The sequence below is a fragment of the Euprymna scolopes genome, chromosome 19 (genome assembly GCF_053919585.1).
Source record: "Euprymna scolopes isolate OS-2025 chromosome 19, ASM5391958v1, whole genome shotgun sequence".
NCBI classification, from domain to species: Eukaryota; Metazoa; Mollusca; class Cephalopoda; order Sepiida; family Sepiolidae; genus Euprymna; species Euprymna scolopes.
Window position 1 is genome coordinate 36,407,668 of NC_136500.1, and position 16,817 is coordinate 36,424,484.

The window sequence follows — 16,817 nt, forward strand, 5'->3', positions numbered from 1 at the left end:
TTTTTTTTCATGTTTGTTTGCAGATGCCACATGTGTGTGCAAAGGTGAAGGTCAATTAGTGTCGACTAGAAACTGTTCTTTTTGTTTCACTTATCTGGTGGAGTCCTTGAATGCTAACTGATCTTAAAAGTGTAGCCCAATTCTACTGAACAGATTTAAAACGTGCGGGGCATTTCATACTTTTTATATCATTAAACTTGACCTATTTAAGTTCATCTCATTTGCACATACATTTTGATTAGTAAATAACAGCCAATTAGCTGTATAGATAATACCTATAGCTGTCCAATATAAAGTCTCTAAAAAGTATCCCATCTGGCTTACCAATTTTATAGTATTAATAGCTATTAGCTAAATCGTATTCCTACCTTGACAAATTTTAAGAACTTCACATCTTGTTTATATGCTACTTTTCTTAGCATAATACCAAGCTATAAAATAATTGTATAATTATAACCTGAATTTAAAGAAAGATTATTGACCACCTACTTTACAGATGCTCAGTATGGAAAACAATATTGCAAAACCAGATTTTTTTACTAATTTCAGAATCAAGCTTTAACGAATCTCTCATATCATTAAATAAATGCAGTTTACTTTTATTACATTTTAACAAACAGAATCAGAAGTGTCCACTTACTTTCCAGGTACTTTGGTTAAATTTAAAACCTGGTAAGCTTCTTCCAAAGACATTGAAGGAGGCTTCTTTTCAACCTCTTTTTTCCAGGCTTCCAATATGTCCTTCAGCAGCCGAACCTTAAAAAATTGAGACATAAAACATGAAATGGAGTCTGTGTGGAGAGAAATTTAATACAGGCTCAGTTTTACTGATAAAAATTTTCAAAAAGAAATAGCTAAAAAAAAATGTTTTGTCTTTTTTTAATTTTTGTAATCACTATGTTTGGACAGATTGTTATAAAACTTGACAGTGTAACCATTTTTTAATGTATTATTGATGCTACAAATATTCTGTATGCATGGTTGTAATTATGAAAACAGACATACTCATTAATAATTATGAAAAATAAATTGATAGCAATACTACTGATGCACTTAGTTATAGACATGATCAGATAACCAAACTCAAAAGAGTAGTTTCAATCAGAACTTAAGCTTAATAATAGGAGAGGGGGTTTTAAGTTGCTGAAAAAATGCTAATCTTTCATCACAATTTAGGATATTTACAAAATAAAAAAAAGTCTCCCAAAAATCAAAATATTTACAAAATAAGAAATAAAAAAAATGAAAAATTTATTAGCAAAATAATCTTTAAAAATCAGAAAACAAATTAATGAAGTGGATTATTTTGTTATATTACTATAAAAGTCAAACGAAATGAATCTCTATCAATTGGAAGTCATTTTTAAAACAAATTGCTTTGCTCTAATCACATTGTGTAACCCAAAGGTTTAGGATACAAATAGATAGTTCCATCAACAGAGGAAGCTCAACTAAGAAATGTTTGTAACAGGAATAGAAGACAATGTTTTAAAAAACCTACTCCAGAGTCAGATATTATTTTAGTCAAATTCTTTTTTTTTTTTTTTTAATGAAAGTCATTCCAGAAAAGGCATGAAACCACTTGATATAAGGAGTTAAAAAAAAAAAAAATAAATAAAAAATAAAAATTAAATTAAAAAAAAATTAAACTTCAAAAACTAACCAACAATAAGATGTATAGATTCTGACCTAGAAAACAGCAATTCTTCTCCTTTTGTCAGAAACATAGCTTTTGGAATGTGAGGACTAACGGACAAAATAAGGAAAGCAAGAGTTACGAAGCTGCCAAAAATAAACGGAAAGTTCATTTTCTGCCAACCTCTATCCATTAAGCTGGCTGTACTGCTTTGTGTGTGTGAGTGCGCATATGTGTTTAAAAATACAAGCGTCTGTTCTTACTGGGTCTTTGATGGGCCAGTCTGGGAAGTTCTGAGTGTCACAGAGATGTTTCAGATAGTAGATATTACAGAAGAGTTCATTATCCAATTGAGGGAAGTTAATAACAGGAATTGGGCAATATTGGTAGAGAGCCCGCGTGTTGCTCTGCAAACGAGGACTGAAGTCAGCCAAGTGAGAAGCAATTTTTTCTATCATCAGTCGCCTGGAAAAGAAACCAATAAATAAATATATATATTATATAAACAGAATCAAAAGTGTGTGTTTATATAAAGAGTATGTATACAGTATTTGAGGACATTATTGTACTACCATAACATATTTTTTAATGCCTCTCCTCAAACATAGTATATTGTTGTTATTGAAACATAAGGGGTTACTGTAGTAGCAATCACATTTATAAAAGGATATCCTAAGTGGAGAGTTAAAAATAAAGATATTTGTTTACATTATATTTAAAAATTTGACTTTTATATTTTCTATATATTAAAATTATAAATGGCAGCATTTATAATTACAAAACAAATGAAGAGGCACAGTTATAACTATAATGGCTGAATATAGTATTTAGAGCCATTTATAAAGTTGCTTGATCTTTCATATTATATATATATATATATATATATATATATATATATATATATATATGCAAGTTTTTATATATATGTAAGGGAACATTGATTTTTTTTTAATTTTTTTTAAATTTTTTTTTAAAGAGAATTTAATTTAAGCTTTATAGAGTAAAAAACTTCATAACCAGACCAGATTTCACTTATATAGATCATCACATTGCATATCTGTGCCTGATAGAACATTCCCTTAGGTGACAGTGATAACGTTCTGCTAGTTAGTAATAGCAGAGGTTCCTTGAAATTATTGTATCCACTGTTAAATCTTGCAATCAAACTAGCACCTGCTCCACTCTGTGCTCCAATAACAATCAATATAATTTACTTTTATGGAAATCATGTGGTTTAATTATAACCATGTATACATTCTATAAAAAAATGATGAAAAATTAAATTATGCCTCCCCAGTGTTTGTACTAATCTATATAATTATAAAACTCTGTGAACCTTGCTTGCTTGCATCTTGTCTTTGACAATCGGGCGAGTCCATCTTAAAAAAAAAAAAAAAAGCTGACAAGGCAAAATAAATATAAATATATATATATATATATATATATATATATATATATATATACCTGCTTGATTGCTTGAACATTGTCTTTGACAGTCGGGCAGTTCAATTTTTTTAAAAAAGGGATGGCAATTGAATTATATATATATATATGCATATAGTTGTGGCTCAGAGGCTAATGAATGAGTGTGGAGAGGTGTATGTTTTGATTCTGATTCTAGCTGATGGCACTCAAGTCATATGTTTTAGTTTGGATTTCACTACTATATATTAGGTTCAACATAATAAATATGGAATCTGCATGAATTAAAATATCATATTTAAGTGTATCTTACGACTGGGCAATGCCAGGTGGCTTGCTAGAATTCATATAAAATCTTAGAATTACATCAATTTTTTATATAAATAATTATCATTTTTGATCACATAGAGAGAAAAAAAAAAGCACCAATCGTTTTTATTTAGAGTTGAGGATTTCTTTCCCAAATCATTTCGGGTGACAAGGAGAGTGATTTGATATTTGTTTTCTTTCTCCACTTGAAATGGTTTCATCTGAAGGTTAGAAAAATGCACGTTTTTGTTTTACTCACTATCTTTTGTAGTTTATCATTTATATTTGCAAATTTGATTTTTTTTTAATGGATAGATGATAAAACAAAGCAGATACATCCCATGATGAAGCAACAATATGGAAATGTGGTGAGGTTGGTGAAACAGAGAGGAAGAGAAATAGAACGCGCCACTTTCAACATGCTTATTAGATTTATAGAGGTGTTTGCATTCATTGCTATTAAAATTGTAATTACATATATATATATATATATATATATATATATATAGCATAATCATGTTGACACACTATGTAAAAGGACACTGATACATCCTAGCAAGAACTGTAAAAACATAAAGTCATCATTTCCCCTGACCAGGATATATACCACTTGTGAATTTAATATTCCCTTGATACTTGCTTCTTTGGAGGAAGCTGTTCAACCTACCTGGGGTGAATGCTGATATGGCATGGATATTGTATAAATAATGGTACTTACCTCATTTCATTACTCCAAATAGCTTCAGGAGTATCAAACTCACCAAGGAAAATCTCTGCAAATTTTTCAGGACTGTAGTTCTCTAAATAACATACCATTGCTTCTGGCAGAAGGTGTCCCATGATGCTACAGTGCATAATGTCAGAACTTTTGTTCTGAAAAATAAAATCAACATCAACAACATAACCTTTTTTCTCATGTCTTTCTAGAAGTAAATCTTAAATAATTTACAGAAAATTTACTTCTATTAAAAGTCTACAGCAAAATCTTAAGCAACAAAATTATTATGATACATAATTCTACGATGAAATAATCGTCATATTTTCGTTTACATGTTGATATATGTTGGACTTGAATGTTTCACTAACTTCAGAAGAATAAAATTTAACTTCAATGTGGGATTGCATATGCAATTTAATAAATGATTTTGTAAGAAAAATGAATCACACACCCATATATAAGAGAGAGTGAAAAATAGGTAAAATATGATAAAATAAAATAGAATATATTACAATATTTATTACTCCAAATTCAAACAAGAAAACACTACCAGTGAAAAATCTTTATAATCCATGGGTTTTTATGAGTTTCAGAGGAATAAACATATATATATATATATATATATATATATATATAGTCTATTTCTTCAATTGCTCTATTTAGTATATTGAGGGTTTTTATTGTCTTAACAGGTTCAAATTTTAAAGAAAATACTTATATTCATCTTTACAAATTTATATATACATATGTAGGGAGAGAGAGACTATTGTGTCATCACTAGGGCTAGGACAACAGTATATTCTTTTCATTGTTTTGACTCTCTAGTGTGTATCCGTTGATGTCTTATATGCTTTTATATAGAGTGATGTGGTTCTCAGTTGATTAACTGTGTCTGTCGGATATATACTGGAGTCAAAACAATAGAAAAAACATGCTGTTGTCATAGCATTAGTCATCACTAATTAGGAATAAAAGCAACTTGAGTATAAGATTTAATGATCTATAATATGAGAAGGTTTAAAGCAATGAACAGAAAAAAAACTGATTACTTAAGAGGATAGCTTGACAATTATTTGGCAACATTAGACATGAAGATGACCATGTTGCAGTCGCCAGGGAAGTAGTCCTGCAGCAATGTGTTCCACAGATGAAATGTTCTTGAAAAGAAACTTTGTTCTTGGAAACTGGTTATAGGTACACAGAGCAAGGAAGAAAGTTTTTTTTTTTTTCTGTAGTGACTGTAGAACCCCATTTTCTTGTTGGCAATTTTAAAAAAATTAATTTCCTTGTTTATGAATATTAAGTCCAGATAGGTTATTGAAATTGGTTTTTACTTAAAAAAACATATTTTGTCATAAAATCATGATTTATATAGTTATTGTCATGTGCCATTTAAAAAAGAAAAATTATCAACAATAAGCACACACAAATTGTCAATAGCATTCATAAGGTAGATAGCGCTTCCGCTGATAGAGTAACTGGTATTACCATTGTGTATTAAAATACTTTACAACTTGATTATGAATGCATTCAAGTATAGACATTAGTATGTATTACACCACTCGTACATCTTTATATCGGTAGAAGAAGGAATTGCTATATAAAGAACATAAAAGGAAGAAGCATGATTCATATTTTTCACAGAAGAATCACTCTATAAAGAACATAATAAACCGACCCGGAGTGAATACTATGACCAACATAATAAATATAACATAACCTCTCTGTAACGATTCTAAAATCAACATCGGTAAGCATTGTGTGATTGCTTGAAGCCCAATTGTTATGAAATGTTAACCAAATTAATTTACCAAATGTACCAGATATTTAAAAAAAATAGTTATTCTTACCTCGTCTGATCGGAATGCCTGTTTCAAGTGAGTATATTTGAGGAATCGAGATACAGGCAATACATTGGAGCCAGTGTACATCATAATAAAGTAGAAGACACCAGTGAGATACAACCGGGACACATTTGGGTTGTCTTGGCTGATCTCGTTCAACAGTATGGCCACCTTTTCAACAAGGATAGGGTCAAAGGTCAACAGCAACTAGAAAGGTAAAAAAAGAAACTACATCGTACTTAATACAGAAGGTTTTGAATGTTATTCACTATGAAAACATGAAACAGTAATTTGTATTGGATAAATATAAAAAAAATTTCTCAGAAAATACTCTTATGCAAAGATTAAAAAAATGAAATAAAAATTAATCTATATAAAGTTATAGTCCTTTTTTGTGCGTTTGTTCACAAACTCCTGTGATTTTGGTGATAAACATATATATATATATATATATATATATATATATGTTTACGTTCTGGAACTATGTACATTAGCAACAAAGGAGTCGCTACTAATTAAGGCCCAAAGGCCACTCGAGGATAAGTATTAATAAATGCAATGTGGTAGTGTAGTAGAAGAATTTGATTATTTAAGGGGACGGCTCAACAAGAACAAAACAGATGATGACGTTGAAAACACATTTTTATTGTTGGTGACAGTGAGAGATGGCGAGTTGTTAGGAGTAATGCATGCACACGGTTGATTTTAGTTGGACAAAATAGCTAATCAATTCCAGATATCAATTTCAGGTTGTTATTTTGTGACCACCTCAAACACCACAATAGGACAGCATTGTTATTGTAGCCATGCCTCTTAAATGTTTTATTCAGCAACAGTTGTTTCAATGAATTGACAATCCAATTTGTTTTTTTTTTTGTTGTTTTGTTTTTTCATTTGGCGCAATTCGATTACACCTACATGTTTTTTGTCAAATGACCTTTTATACATCTAACATTTATCTTATCTTTTGACACTCGGTCATGTTTATGTTGTCTCTTCCCATACAAGTGATCCCTAATGTTAGGTGCATTATTTTTATTCAAATGGCCTTTTGGTGCATCTGACAATTATTTGATCTCTTGACAACTGATCATGTTATGTTGTTTCTTTTGTCTCATTGAACCTCTTCTTAGCAAAATGATTTTTTCTGTACACATCGTCTTGATATTTAACTAGCAATAAATGCTTTGGATGATCAGAGTTCAAGGTATTTCTACTAAAATAGTCACATTTTAAAATCCAAAGCACTTTAAGTCTTCAAAATACCACCATTTTGTTTGGAAATGAATATCCTTCCACATAAATAATAATTTACATGATGTATCTAAATAGTTTTAGGAAAATAATGATAAAAATGTTAACTGCGATAAAGTGGACATTTTGTGGCAGATTTCTTTTACCCCAATCTTTCAGTATTTAAAAGCTTGCTCCCCTATAAAAAAAAATTTCATTATGAAGTTTAACTTACTAGGATAAACATTACTTTCAATCTTTTTGGGGTATGAAACAAACTGGCCTATTCCTTTTTTTGTTGTCTTAAAAATCAGACATCAACATGAGTATCAAACATTTTTTTTTTTTTTTTAATTTCATAAACTCCCCCAAACTAGCAACTAAATCAATCTTTTCTCTTTTTTTTTTTTTTATTGGTTAAAATTACAATTGTATGTTGTTTTCTCTTTTCATTGCATCGATTGTGAAATATTCCAATAAGATGTATTCAATTCACCGTTTTGACCATTTAAGACTTAACAATGAAAATTCATCAGCAGCAGCTTTTGCTAATATGTTTACATGCTTAAAAAAAGAGAGAATACTTTTTGGGAGCTTAAAGTACAAACTAATGCAATTTTTTATTCTTTTATAAAATAGTTTATCCTTTGAGACTAATTCTAGTCAGAAACGACTTTCTAGCAACTAAATAAATAGAATAAAGATTCTACTTTTTAGGCAATTACATGTGAACATCCAAAATCGTTAAAAAAAAAAAAAAAAAAAAAAAATTTTAGAGTGGAGGATTAGTCTTGCATATAAATTTAATGTGAAATGATCCCTCATTTCTCAGCCATTCTTGATCAGTTAGCCATTTAAATACTTTTGATATTTTATCAAGTTTTTTTTTTTTTTTTTTTTTTTTTTATTACATTTTCACCCCAAACAAGGCAAATTGCCACTTTGGTGTAGGGGGCTACTATCAAGGGCAACAACTACTGGGGTACTATGTAGGGATTTGGGCAGCAAGGTGTCGGTTCACGTTACACTTGAACTTCTGCACGTCAGTACTGTTGGGGAAGCAGGGACCTGGAATGGAATTCCAGAGTCTAGCGGTTCTGGGGAAGAAACTATTGGAGTAAAAAGATCTTTTACATCTAGGGATCTCTACAGTGTGGGGGTGGGATTTAGCAGCCTGTCGGGTTTGTCGAGGGTGCTCACATCGTGGGGGCACAAGTGATTGCAGTTCGTCAGAGCATTCACCACTAAAATACTTGTAGAAAAGGCAGAGGGATGCAAAATTTCGTCGATGGGACAGAGGCTGAAGCTTAGATGCCAGTTCAGGGCCTATCAGGTTTGCGACTCTCTTTTGAACCTTGTCAAGGAGCGAGAGACTAGTAGCAGATGCACCAGCCCAGATGTGGCAGCAATACTCCATACATGGGCGAATGGTAGCCTTATAGAGGTACAGGATACTTTCGGGTGTTAGTAGTTTTCTAGCACGGTAGAGAGAGCCCACCTTTCTTGCAGCGGCCCTGGCAATGCCTTCAATGTAATTGTTCCAACTCATGTTTCCTGTGAACGTTAGGCCAAGGAGTTTGAAAGATGGACTCTCAGATAAAGAGTCGTTGGCCATTGCTATGGGTGGTAGAGAGGGTTTCTTGTAATTATTGAATGAAACTAGTTTAGTCTTGGCAGCATTGAACGCGACCAACCACTTTTGTCCCCATTCCACTACAGATTGGAGGTCTTCCTCTAGTGTTTCTGCCATTTTTTTAGAAATGTGTTCATTTGTCTTCCTGTCGTGTCTGCCATAGAGTGTAGTGTCATCAGCATATATACCCATCTCAGAGGCAATGTTGTCGGGGAGGTCATTTATGAATATCAGGAACAATAGAGGTCCAAGGATAGAACCCTGGGGCACCCCCGCATTTATATCATATTGTTTAGATGTACGACCGTCGAGGACAACCTGGATTTTTCTCTTATCTAAGAAGGATTTAATTATGTTAAGTATTCTACCAGTGATACCGTATGATCTGATTTTACTGAGGAGACCCTCATGCCATACCCTGTCAAAAGCCTTAGATATATCTAGAGCTACCGCTCTGCCCTCCCCCGCTTTGTCCAGTGAATGGTATATACGTTCAGAGATCACAGTTAGGATGTCTGCTGTGGAACGGGCTTGTCTAAATCCATATTGTTTGTCAGTCAGTAGTTTAGCATCTGTAAGATGATGGACTAGAGCATGGTTAATTATGGTCTCAAATATTTTGGCAAAAAGTGGGAGGAGGCTAATGGGGCGATAATTTGATGGGTCTGTCCTTTCGCCAGAATTCTTGAATACTGGTACAACAGAAGCAGTTTTCCAACAGCCCAGAAAGCAAGCTTCATTAAGGCATTTGTTGTAGAGTTTGGAGAGAACTGGAGCTACTTCGGCTGAGCACTTTTTTAATAGCACAGCTGGGATAAGATTGGGTCCACATGCTTTTGAGGTGTCAAGTTTTTTATGATAGCATGCACCTGAGCAGGGGTGGTTTTCAGATCGTCTAGTGTGGCGTCTGTCCGCATAGGAAAGTCAGGTAGGGCGTGGTTGGAAGGGTCCAGTGTGGAGTTTGAGGTAAACCGACTGGCAAGCATGTTAGCCTTATCGGTTGCTGAGGAGACAACCTCGTGATTGTTGGTTAGTGGAGGAATTGTTGATTGCCCATTATTTACTACACTGTTGTAGATTTTCCAGAAGTCTCGAGTTCCTAGTTTTTGTGCTTCGATGCGCTTTTTAGTGGTTTCCGTAAATTCTCTCTTAGCTGTCGCTATTTCTTTCTTAACGTTATTTCTAGCTTCTATATACTTCAGTCTATTTGAACTGGACTTATGTCGGTTAAACCTACGGTATGCATGCTGCTTTTGAGCAATGGCAGTTGCACAAGTCGACGTAAACCATTGGGGAGAGTGGGGCTTACTATAAAATTTCCGCATGGGGACATGCGCTTTGATTGCAGTTTTGAACCAGTCAGTGGTCTCGTTTGCACATTGTTCAGCAGGGAGAGAGAAAATATTTTTCCATGGAGCATCTCTAATTAGTTCCCTGATGGCTTCCCAGTCAGCCTTATTATAATATCTCGTTGTTTTGAGCACTGGCTCTTCAGTTTTGGGTCTAGAGTTTAGAGCGATTTCAACCATTATCACTGCATGATCAGCGTTCCCGAGTGGGCTGTGGGCCTTCGTTATGCAGTCATCGGGAACTGTGGTCAAAAACAGATCTAGAAGTGATGCGTGTTGTTCTTCCTGGTCAGGGAAACGGGTTGGTGGAAACGTAACAATTTGTGATAGGGAGTGAGATATAGCGAAGCTATGGGTTGTGCTGCCCGCTGCATCTGTGTGAGTAGAGAATCCAAGCCAGTTTTTGTGGTGGACATTAAAGTCACCAAACACATGTATTTGTGCGCTAGTGTCGAGGGACAGTGCCGTGTCTATGCTGTCAGATACTTTGTTTATTATGGAGCAGTCCTGAGTCGAGGGAGAGCGGTAGAGAAAATAATAGTAGCTAATATTGTGTTGCATGTTTAGTCTAAAGCACATGAAGGCTTGATCATCTGTTTCTAGGTTTGTTTCTCTAGTCAAGGGAAGGGTATTACGAATGTAAACTACAAGTCCGTGCATATGTCTGTCAGAGTCCTTACGGCAGAGTGGGAGATATCCAGGCATGTTAAAGTGGTTAGAGGGAATGGAGGAGTGTAGGTTAGTCTCACTTAGTGCTAAGATATCCGGGGTATTTGTTAAGAGAAGTTGAAAAGTTAGTATAAAAAGAATAATTATCCTACCACTAACCCTAGGTTCAAATGAAGCCCACCTCTTAAAAGTGCCGTTCTTTGAGCATGTCATGACACTATTTATACATCTGAGTAACAAGCCTCCCCACTCTAAAAGACTGCTACCTCTAACTCTAGATACAAGTGACAAAGCCTCTCCTCCTAAAAATCCTTCCTTAACTTTACCACTAACCCTAAGCCTGAATAGCAAGTCCCACCCAACAAAAACCCTACTGCTTAAAAAGGTAAAATCTTATTTTGGCAAGAGGAAGGTAGTGGAAGATATTAATCTACAATAAATAAAGAATTCTTGTAATGCATCAATTTTTAAGCAGTCTTAGGATTAGATTTAAGTTTATTATATGTAAAATGCACTACAATTCAACTTTAACTCGTTTCCTTTGAATGTATCTATGGTATTTTTATGGTATATGCATTTACTGCAGATTACTTGGAAACTTAATTTCTAAAGATTTTCAGTGCCCTATACTAATTCTTTGTACAAAAGTATATTTATATAGCAAATTTCATTGCTTAATCTTTTAACAAAGATATCACATTTTTACTGAAATAGTAGCATAAAAATTGTGAGGCAATGCATATGGTCTTAAAATGGGGAAAAAATATTTAAGCGTGCAAGACACAAAAATGTTCATAACCTCCTTATTTTGATCAGATTTTAAAATTTTTAAAAGATCCTTATACCATCATGTATTTTCAACTCTTGTGTATTGCTACTTTAACGAGAACACACTGAGTAAAATCAATATCTGAGTGCACATGCAACTTCTGAGGCTGAACTCTCATATCTGTAGGTGGGGTGGGGGTAAGAATAGAGGTTTTAATCTCTCTCATATCAATTAATTTTAATGAGGAAAAGAGTAAACAGAAAATTTTGCATCTATAAAAAAAAAAAAGAAAACATGAGGCCACAGCCGAGATTAAACTCACTACAAGAGTTTGTAGTGTAATTCAAATCTTGTCTGTAGCTGAATATTTGATGCTTCGCCAGAGCTATCAAGAGTATTTTTTTTTTATTGTGACAACATCAGTAGATAGGTTGCCTACCACGGCTTAAGAGAGGTCCATCTACCCTCGAGAGAAGGATAGACTGCGCCAGTTTCGCAACCTGACAGTTTACCTCGCGGTATATACAGTGCCTCACCTTACCAAATGTAAGGTGAGGCACTGTATATACCGCGAGGTATATACAGTGCCTCACCTCACCTTACTGGCCAGGCTCAATGTTGCTTAACTTTGGTGATCTGGTGAGAACCGGTGTGTCAATGTGATTGTGTCATATCTATATATAGTCTAAATGTTTGCCCAAGGCAACTTCAAACCTGAATATAGACATCATCACAATTTCCTCTGGAAAACTGTTCCAGGAAGAATGCTGACCCTCTTCTGCGAATAATTATAAAGATCACAACTAGGGGTTGGGGTAAAAATCTCCTCTGAAGATAGATGTACATTCCCAGTAATGATAATGTAAAATTAGGTTCCTTTACATCCTTTGCTGCTCGAGTGAGGGCAAATTTAGTTTTCAAAACTGTTCTTTGTATCTAAGCATGGAGAATCTGGTCACCATATATGAATTGTTCTTTTTTTTGTTTTTGTTATTTTACTAATTTGGAGTTGTAAGCCATTTTAGTTTTAGAATAGAAATATTGTTCCAAACAAAATGTCAGTGTCAATCTACAGAATTGTAAATTGCAGACAAAGAGCAGAGATTCCAATAAGTAGCCAATCCAAAGAAGTCTTGAATCATAAAAGTTTGCAGATGAATATGAAGAGCAAAGTTCCTTTTCATGTGAAGATAAAAAGTTATGTGCATAAATTCTAAGAGATTTAGTATATTTTATAGAGTGATTCTGGTTTCTGATTGGTTGGTAGCAAAACACGGTTCAATCTGATATTTATAAATATAACTTTCCAGTTTTGTGTAACTATGCCCTCATAATTATGCAAAAATACTGCAACAATTCGCCAGGGCAAGAGATCAATATATTTATGAAATCAGGTTTTTTTTTTTTTTTTTTTTTTTTTTTTTTTTTATTATATTTTCACCCCAAACAAGGCACATTGCCACTTTGGTGTAGGGGGCTACTATCAGGGGAAACATCTACTGGGGCACTATGTAGGGATTAGGGCAGCGAGATGTTGGTTCACGTTGCACTTGAACTTATGCATGTCAGTACAGTTGGGGAAGCAGTGACCTGGAATGGAATTCCAAAGTCTAGCAGTTCTGGGGAAGAAACTACTGGAGTAGAACGATCTTTTACATCTAGGGATCTCTACAGTGTGGGGGTGGGATTTTGCAGCTTGTCGGGTCTGTCGAGGGTGTTCACGTCGTGGGGGCACAAGTGCTTGCAGTTCTTCAGAGCATTCACCATTATAATACTTGTAGAACAGGCAGAGGGATGCAACGTTTCGACGATGGGACAGAGGCTGAAGTTTTGATGCCAGTTTAGGGCCTATCAGATTTGCGACTCTCTTTTGAACCCTGTCAAGGAGAGAGAGACTAGTAGCCGATGCACCGGCCCAAATATGACAGCAATACTCCATACATGGGCGAATAGTGGCCTTATAGAGGTACAGGATACTTTCGGGTGTTAGAAGTTTTCTAGCACGGTAGAGAGAGCCCACCTTCCTCGCAGCGGCCCTGGCAATGCCCTCGATGTAATTGTTCCAGCTCATGTTTCCTGTGAACGTTAGGCCAAGGAGCTTGAAAGACGTACTCTCAGCTAAAGAGTTGTTGGCCATTGCTATAGGTGGTAGAGAAGGTTTCCTGTAATTATTGAATGAAACCAGTTTTGTCTTGGTGGCATTGAACGTTACCATCCATTTTTGTCCCCATTCCACTACTGATTTGAGGTCATCCTCTAGTGTTTCTGCCATTACTTTAGATATATGTTCATTTGTTTTCCTGTCGTGCCTGCTATAGAGTGTGGTGTCATCAGCATATATACCCATCTCAGAGGCAATTTTATCGGGGAGGTCATTTATGAATATCAGGAACAGCAGAGGACCAAGGATAGATCCCTGGGGCACTCCGGCATTTATATTATATTGTTTAGACGTACGACCGTCGAGGACAACCTGGATTTTTCTCTTATTGATTTGATTGGATTATCACCCTTGAATTTGATGGCTGCAAAAATTATGTTTTCTGAGATTTGGAACCAAGGAGTTTTAAGATAGAAATTAAAATTGTCTTAAACTTAGATTAATCAACAGGGTACATCTGCATCAGATTCTTGTTTAACATAACTAGATGTTCTTTTTTTGGTACCAAAGAGAAAGAAATAGAAGTGAGAGTAATAGACACCTTAGAATACAAATAGGGAGTGGGGTTGAGAGTGACACAAAGTTACTTAGAAATGGGTTACTTAATTGCAAATTACAGCTAATGAGAATTGAAATGTAAGCTTTTCAAACAGAACTCAAGCCTAAAATTAAGGAATATTTTAGCATAGATTTTGTGTGATTATTATATAATGGATAAAAGCACAGAGGAAACAAATGCAGCTTTTTTTTTTCTTTTTTTTTTTTTTTTAAATATTATTATTATTATTATAATGACAATAATAACAAGCCACGTGCATCATCCCCCTCTGGGGTTGCATGTGAGATGATGCCACAAAAAATAGTGAAGAAATGATTAATGTGAGAAGTGAGAAGGGCCAACATTACCTTCACATTTTTGCCAAGTTTCAGAAAAATCTAATGGATGAAGCAAAAATTATGGAGTAAAAAGTGTAATTTTTTGCAATTTTGGAGCATTCGTGACCACTTTTGAGCTCCTGGGAATGCAGAATCCCAATGAAAATAGACAAACAGCACAGTTTCACACCTTAAGACATGTATATTTGAATTCAGCACCATGGAAAACCACTATATAGACATACATATCAAGTTTTTGAGTAATATGAAAGAAGGCTCCAAAAAGGCATGTTTTTTTAGCCCTAAAAGTCCCAGAACCAGAATTTTGCCAGGGTCATCCATACTAAATTTATATTAAGAACAATGACCTCCACATTTGGGCAAAGTTTCAGCAAAATCTAATAGACGAATCAAACACTATGGAGCAAAAAGTGTCATTTTTGGCCATTTTGGGGCATTTGTGACCTCTTTTGAGCCCCTGGGGATGCCGAATCACAGTGTAAATGGATAACAGTGCAGTTTCAGGCCTTAACACATGTATATTTAAGTTGACCACCGCGAAAAACCATATAGACATATCAAGTTTTTGTTGAGAAATATGAAAAAAGAGCCACAAAACGGGGCATTATTAGCACTGAAAGTCCCCGGGGATGCAAACCAGAATTTTGCCAGGGTCACCTATAACAATGGGCTCCACATTTTGGCCAAGTTTCAGAAAAATCTAATGGATGGATCAAACGTTATGGGGCAAAAGTGTCATTTTTGGACATTTTTAATTCTGGCCCATGGGGATGCAATAGGAATTTTTGCAAAAAAAATTTTTTTACTGTGCATATCTATTTAATAAAATACAATTTATGGCAAAATTTCAGGAAAAACTAATGGACAGTTATCTGGCAATCGTCCGGACTAATGGACGCATGGAAGCCACTGAAAACATAGGTCCCTCTCCGATAAATCAGGGCACCAATAACATGATTATAGACTTTAAAAAGATGTAATCTGACAAATACTCATTTTTCTGTTAACTACCCAATGTCAATCTATAATATCTAATTTTTTGTTAACTATAAATTAAAAACATAAAAACAGTATCTTTTTTTTTTTTTTTAATTTTATACAAATAGAAACTTTTTGATGGAAAAACCTGGATGATGTTTTACATAATAAAAAATTTAATGTTTTTTTAATTTCAACAATTATTGAAAAGAAAAAATTGGCAATATAAATATGCATTTTTATTTGGTAGAAAAGTTTTTTTAATTATGAGATTTTACCTTCTGGATACTTATTTTACCTTCTGTAACTAAATGGTAGAATCATTGTGACTTCAAATCAATCTAGAATTTTCTTTTTATTTCTTATTTTTAAACTTATCAATTAAATCATAAAAATACACATTTATCATTGAAAAAAAAAAGAACAAAGAACTCAGTATTAAAAAATTCTATGATTAAATGACATTTTACCAAATAAATTTCGCGTTTTTAAAACTTTTATTCACTCCAAACAAGGCATGTTGCGATAGACATGTAAAAGTGGCTACTGTGAATTCAGGCAAAATTTAATATTGTATATATTGAGACCTGGGTAGCTCTAGATGACCTGATAGATCGAGAAAAAAACTAAAGATGTGCTGCGGTATGTTACAAATCAAATGTTATTGAATATGAAATATTTCAATACAGAAAAATGTTACAAAATAAAATATAACAGTTAAAATTTATATCAGAAAAATAAACAGGTTGGAATGTTAATTACAAAAACAATAAAGTTGACCTGGTTGTGTGACGTCAGATGACTAACAAAAAAAATAAGCTATCATATATTCATGACACAGGCCAGTCAAGGGAATCAGTTAGACAGACGAGGTTGGCAGTTAGAGTTTGTCAATCAGTAGTTTTAGAAGAGATTTAAGTTATTAGGTCTGGGGGAAGCAATCAATGGAACCAATTAGAGTTGATATGTGCATACACCCGCACACAAGCCAGCACACGGAAAAAAAGCAGATGTTGAACATTATACATACAGGAAAGAGAATGTTATATGTATTTGTATTTACGTTGACATATACATCACAAAGACACTAGATGATATGGCGCAGATGCACATACACCAGAGAGACAAGTTATATATATTATCTCTCTCTCATATATATATATATATATATATATATATATATATAGGGTGACCCAAAA

General features: G+C 34.0%; 1 protein-coding gene across 4 annotated transcripts in view; it reads right to left on the reverse strand.

Moving 5' to 3' along the window:
* The window catches only part of LOC145303528 (dnaJ homolog subfamily C member 13-like), a 328,576-nt gene that overhangs the window by 82,826 nt on the left and 228,933 nt on the right, over positions 1-16,817 (reverse strand). For all 4 annotated transcript variants that reach the window (XM_080144980.1, XM_080144981.1, XM_080144982.1 and 1 more), the window contains 4 exons: positions 5,936-6,136; positions 4,086-4,240; positions 1,900-2,101; positions 641-756 (listed from right to left, as the gene is read on the reverse strand). In XM_080144980.1, the coding sequence (XP_080001106.1) occupies positions 641-756; positions 1,900-2,101; positions 4,086-4,240; positions 5,936-6,136 (674 nt within the window). The remainder of the gene's footprint in view (positions 1-640; positions 757-1,899; positions 2,102-4,085; positions 4,241-5,935; positions 6,137-16,817) is intronic.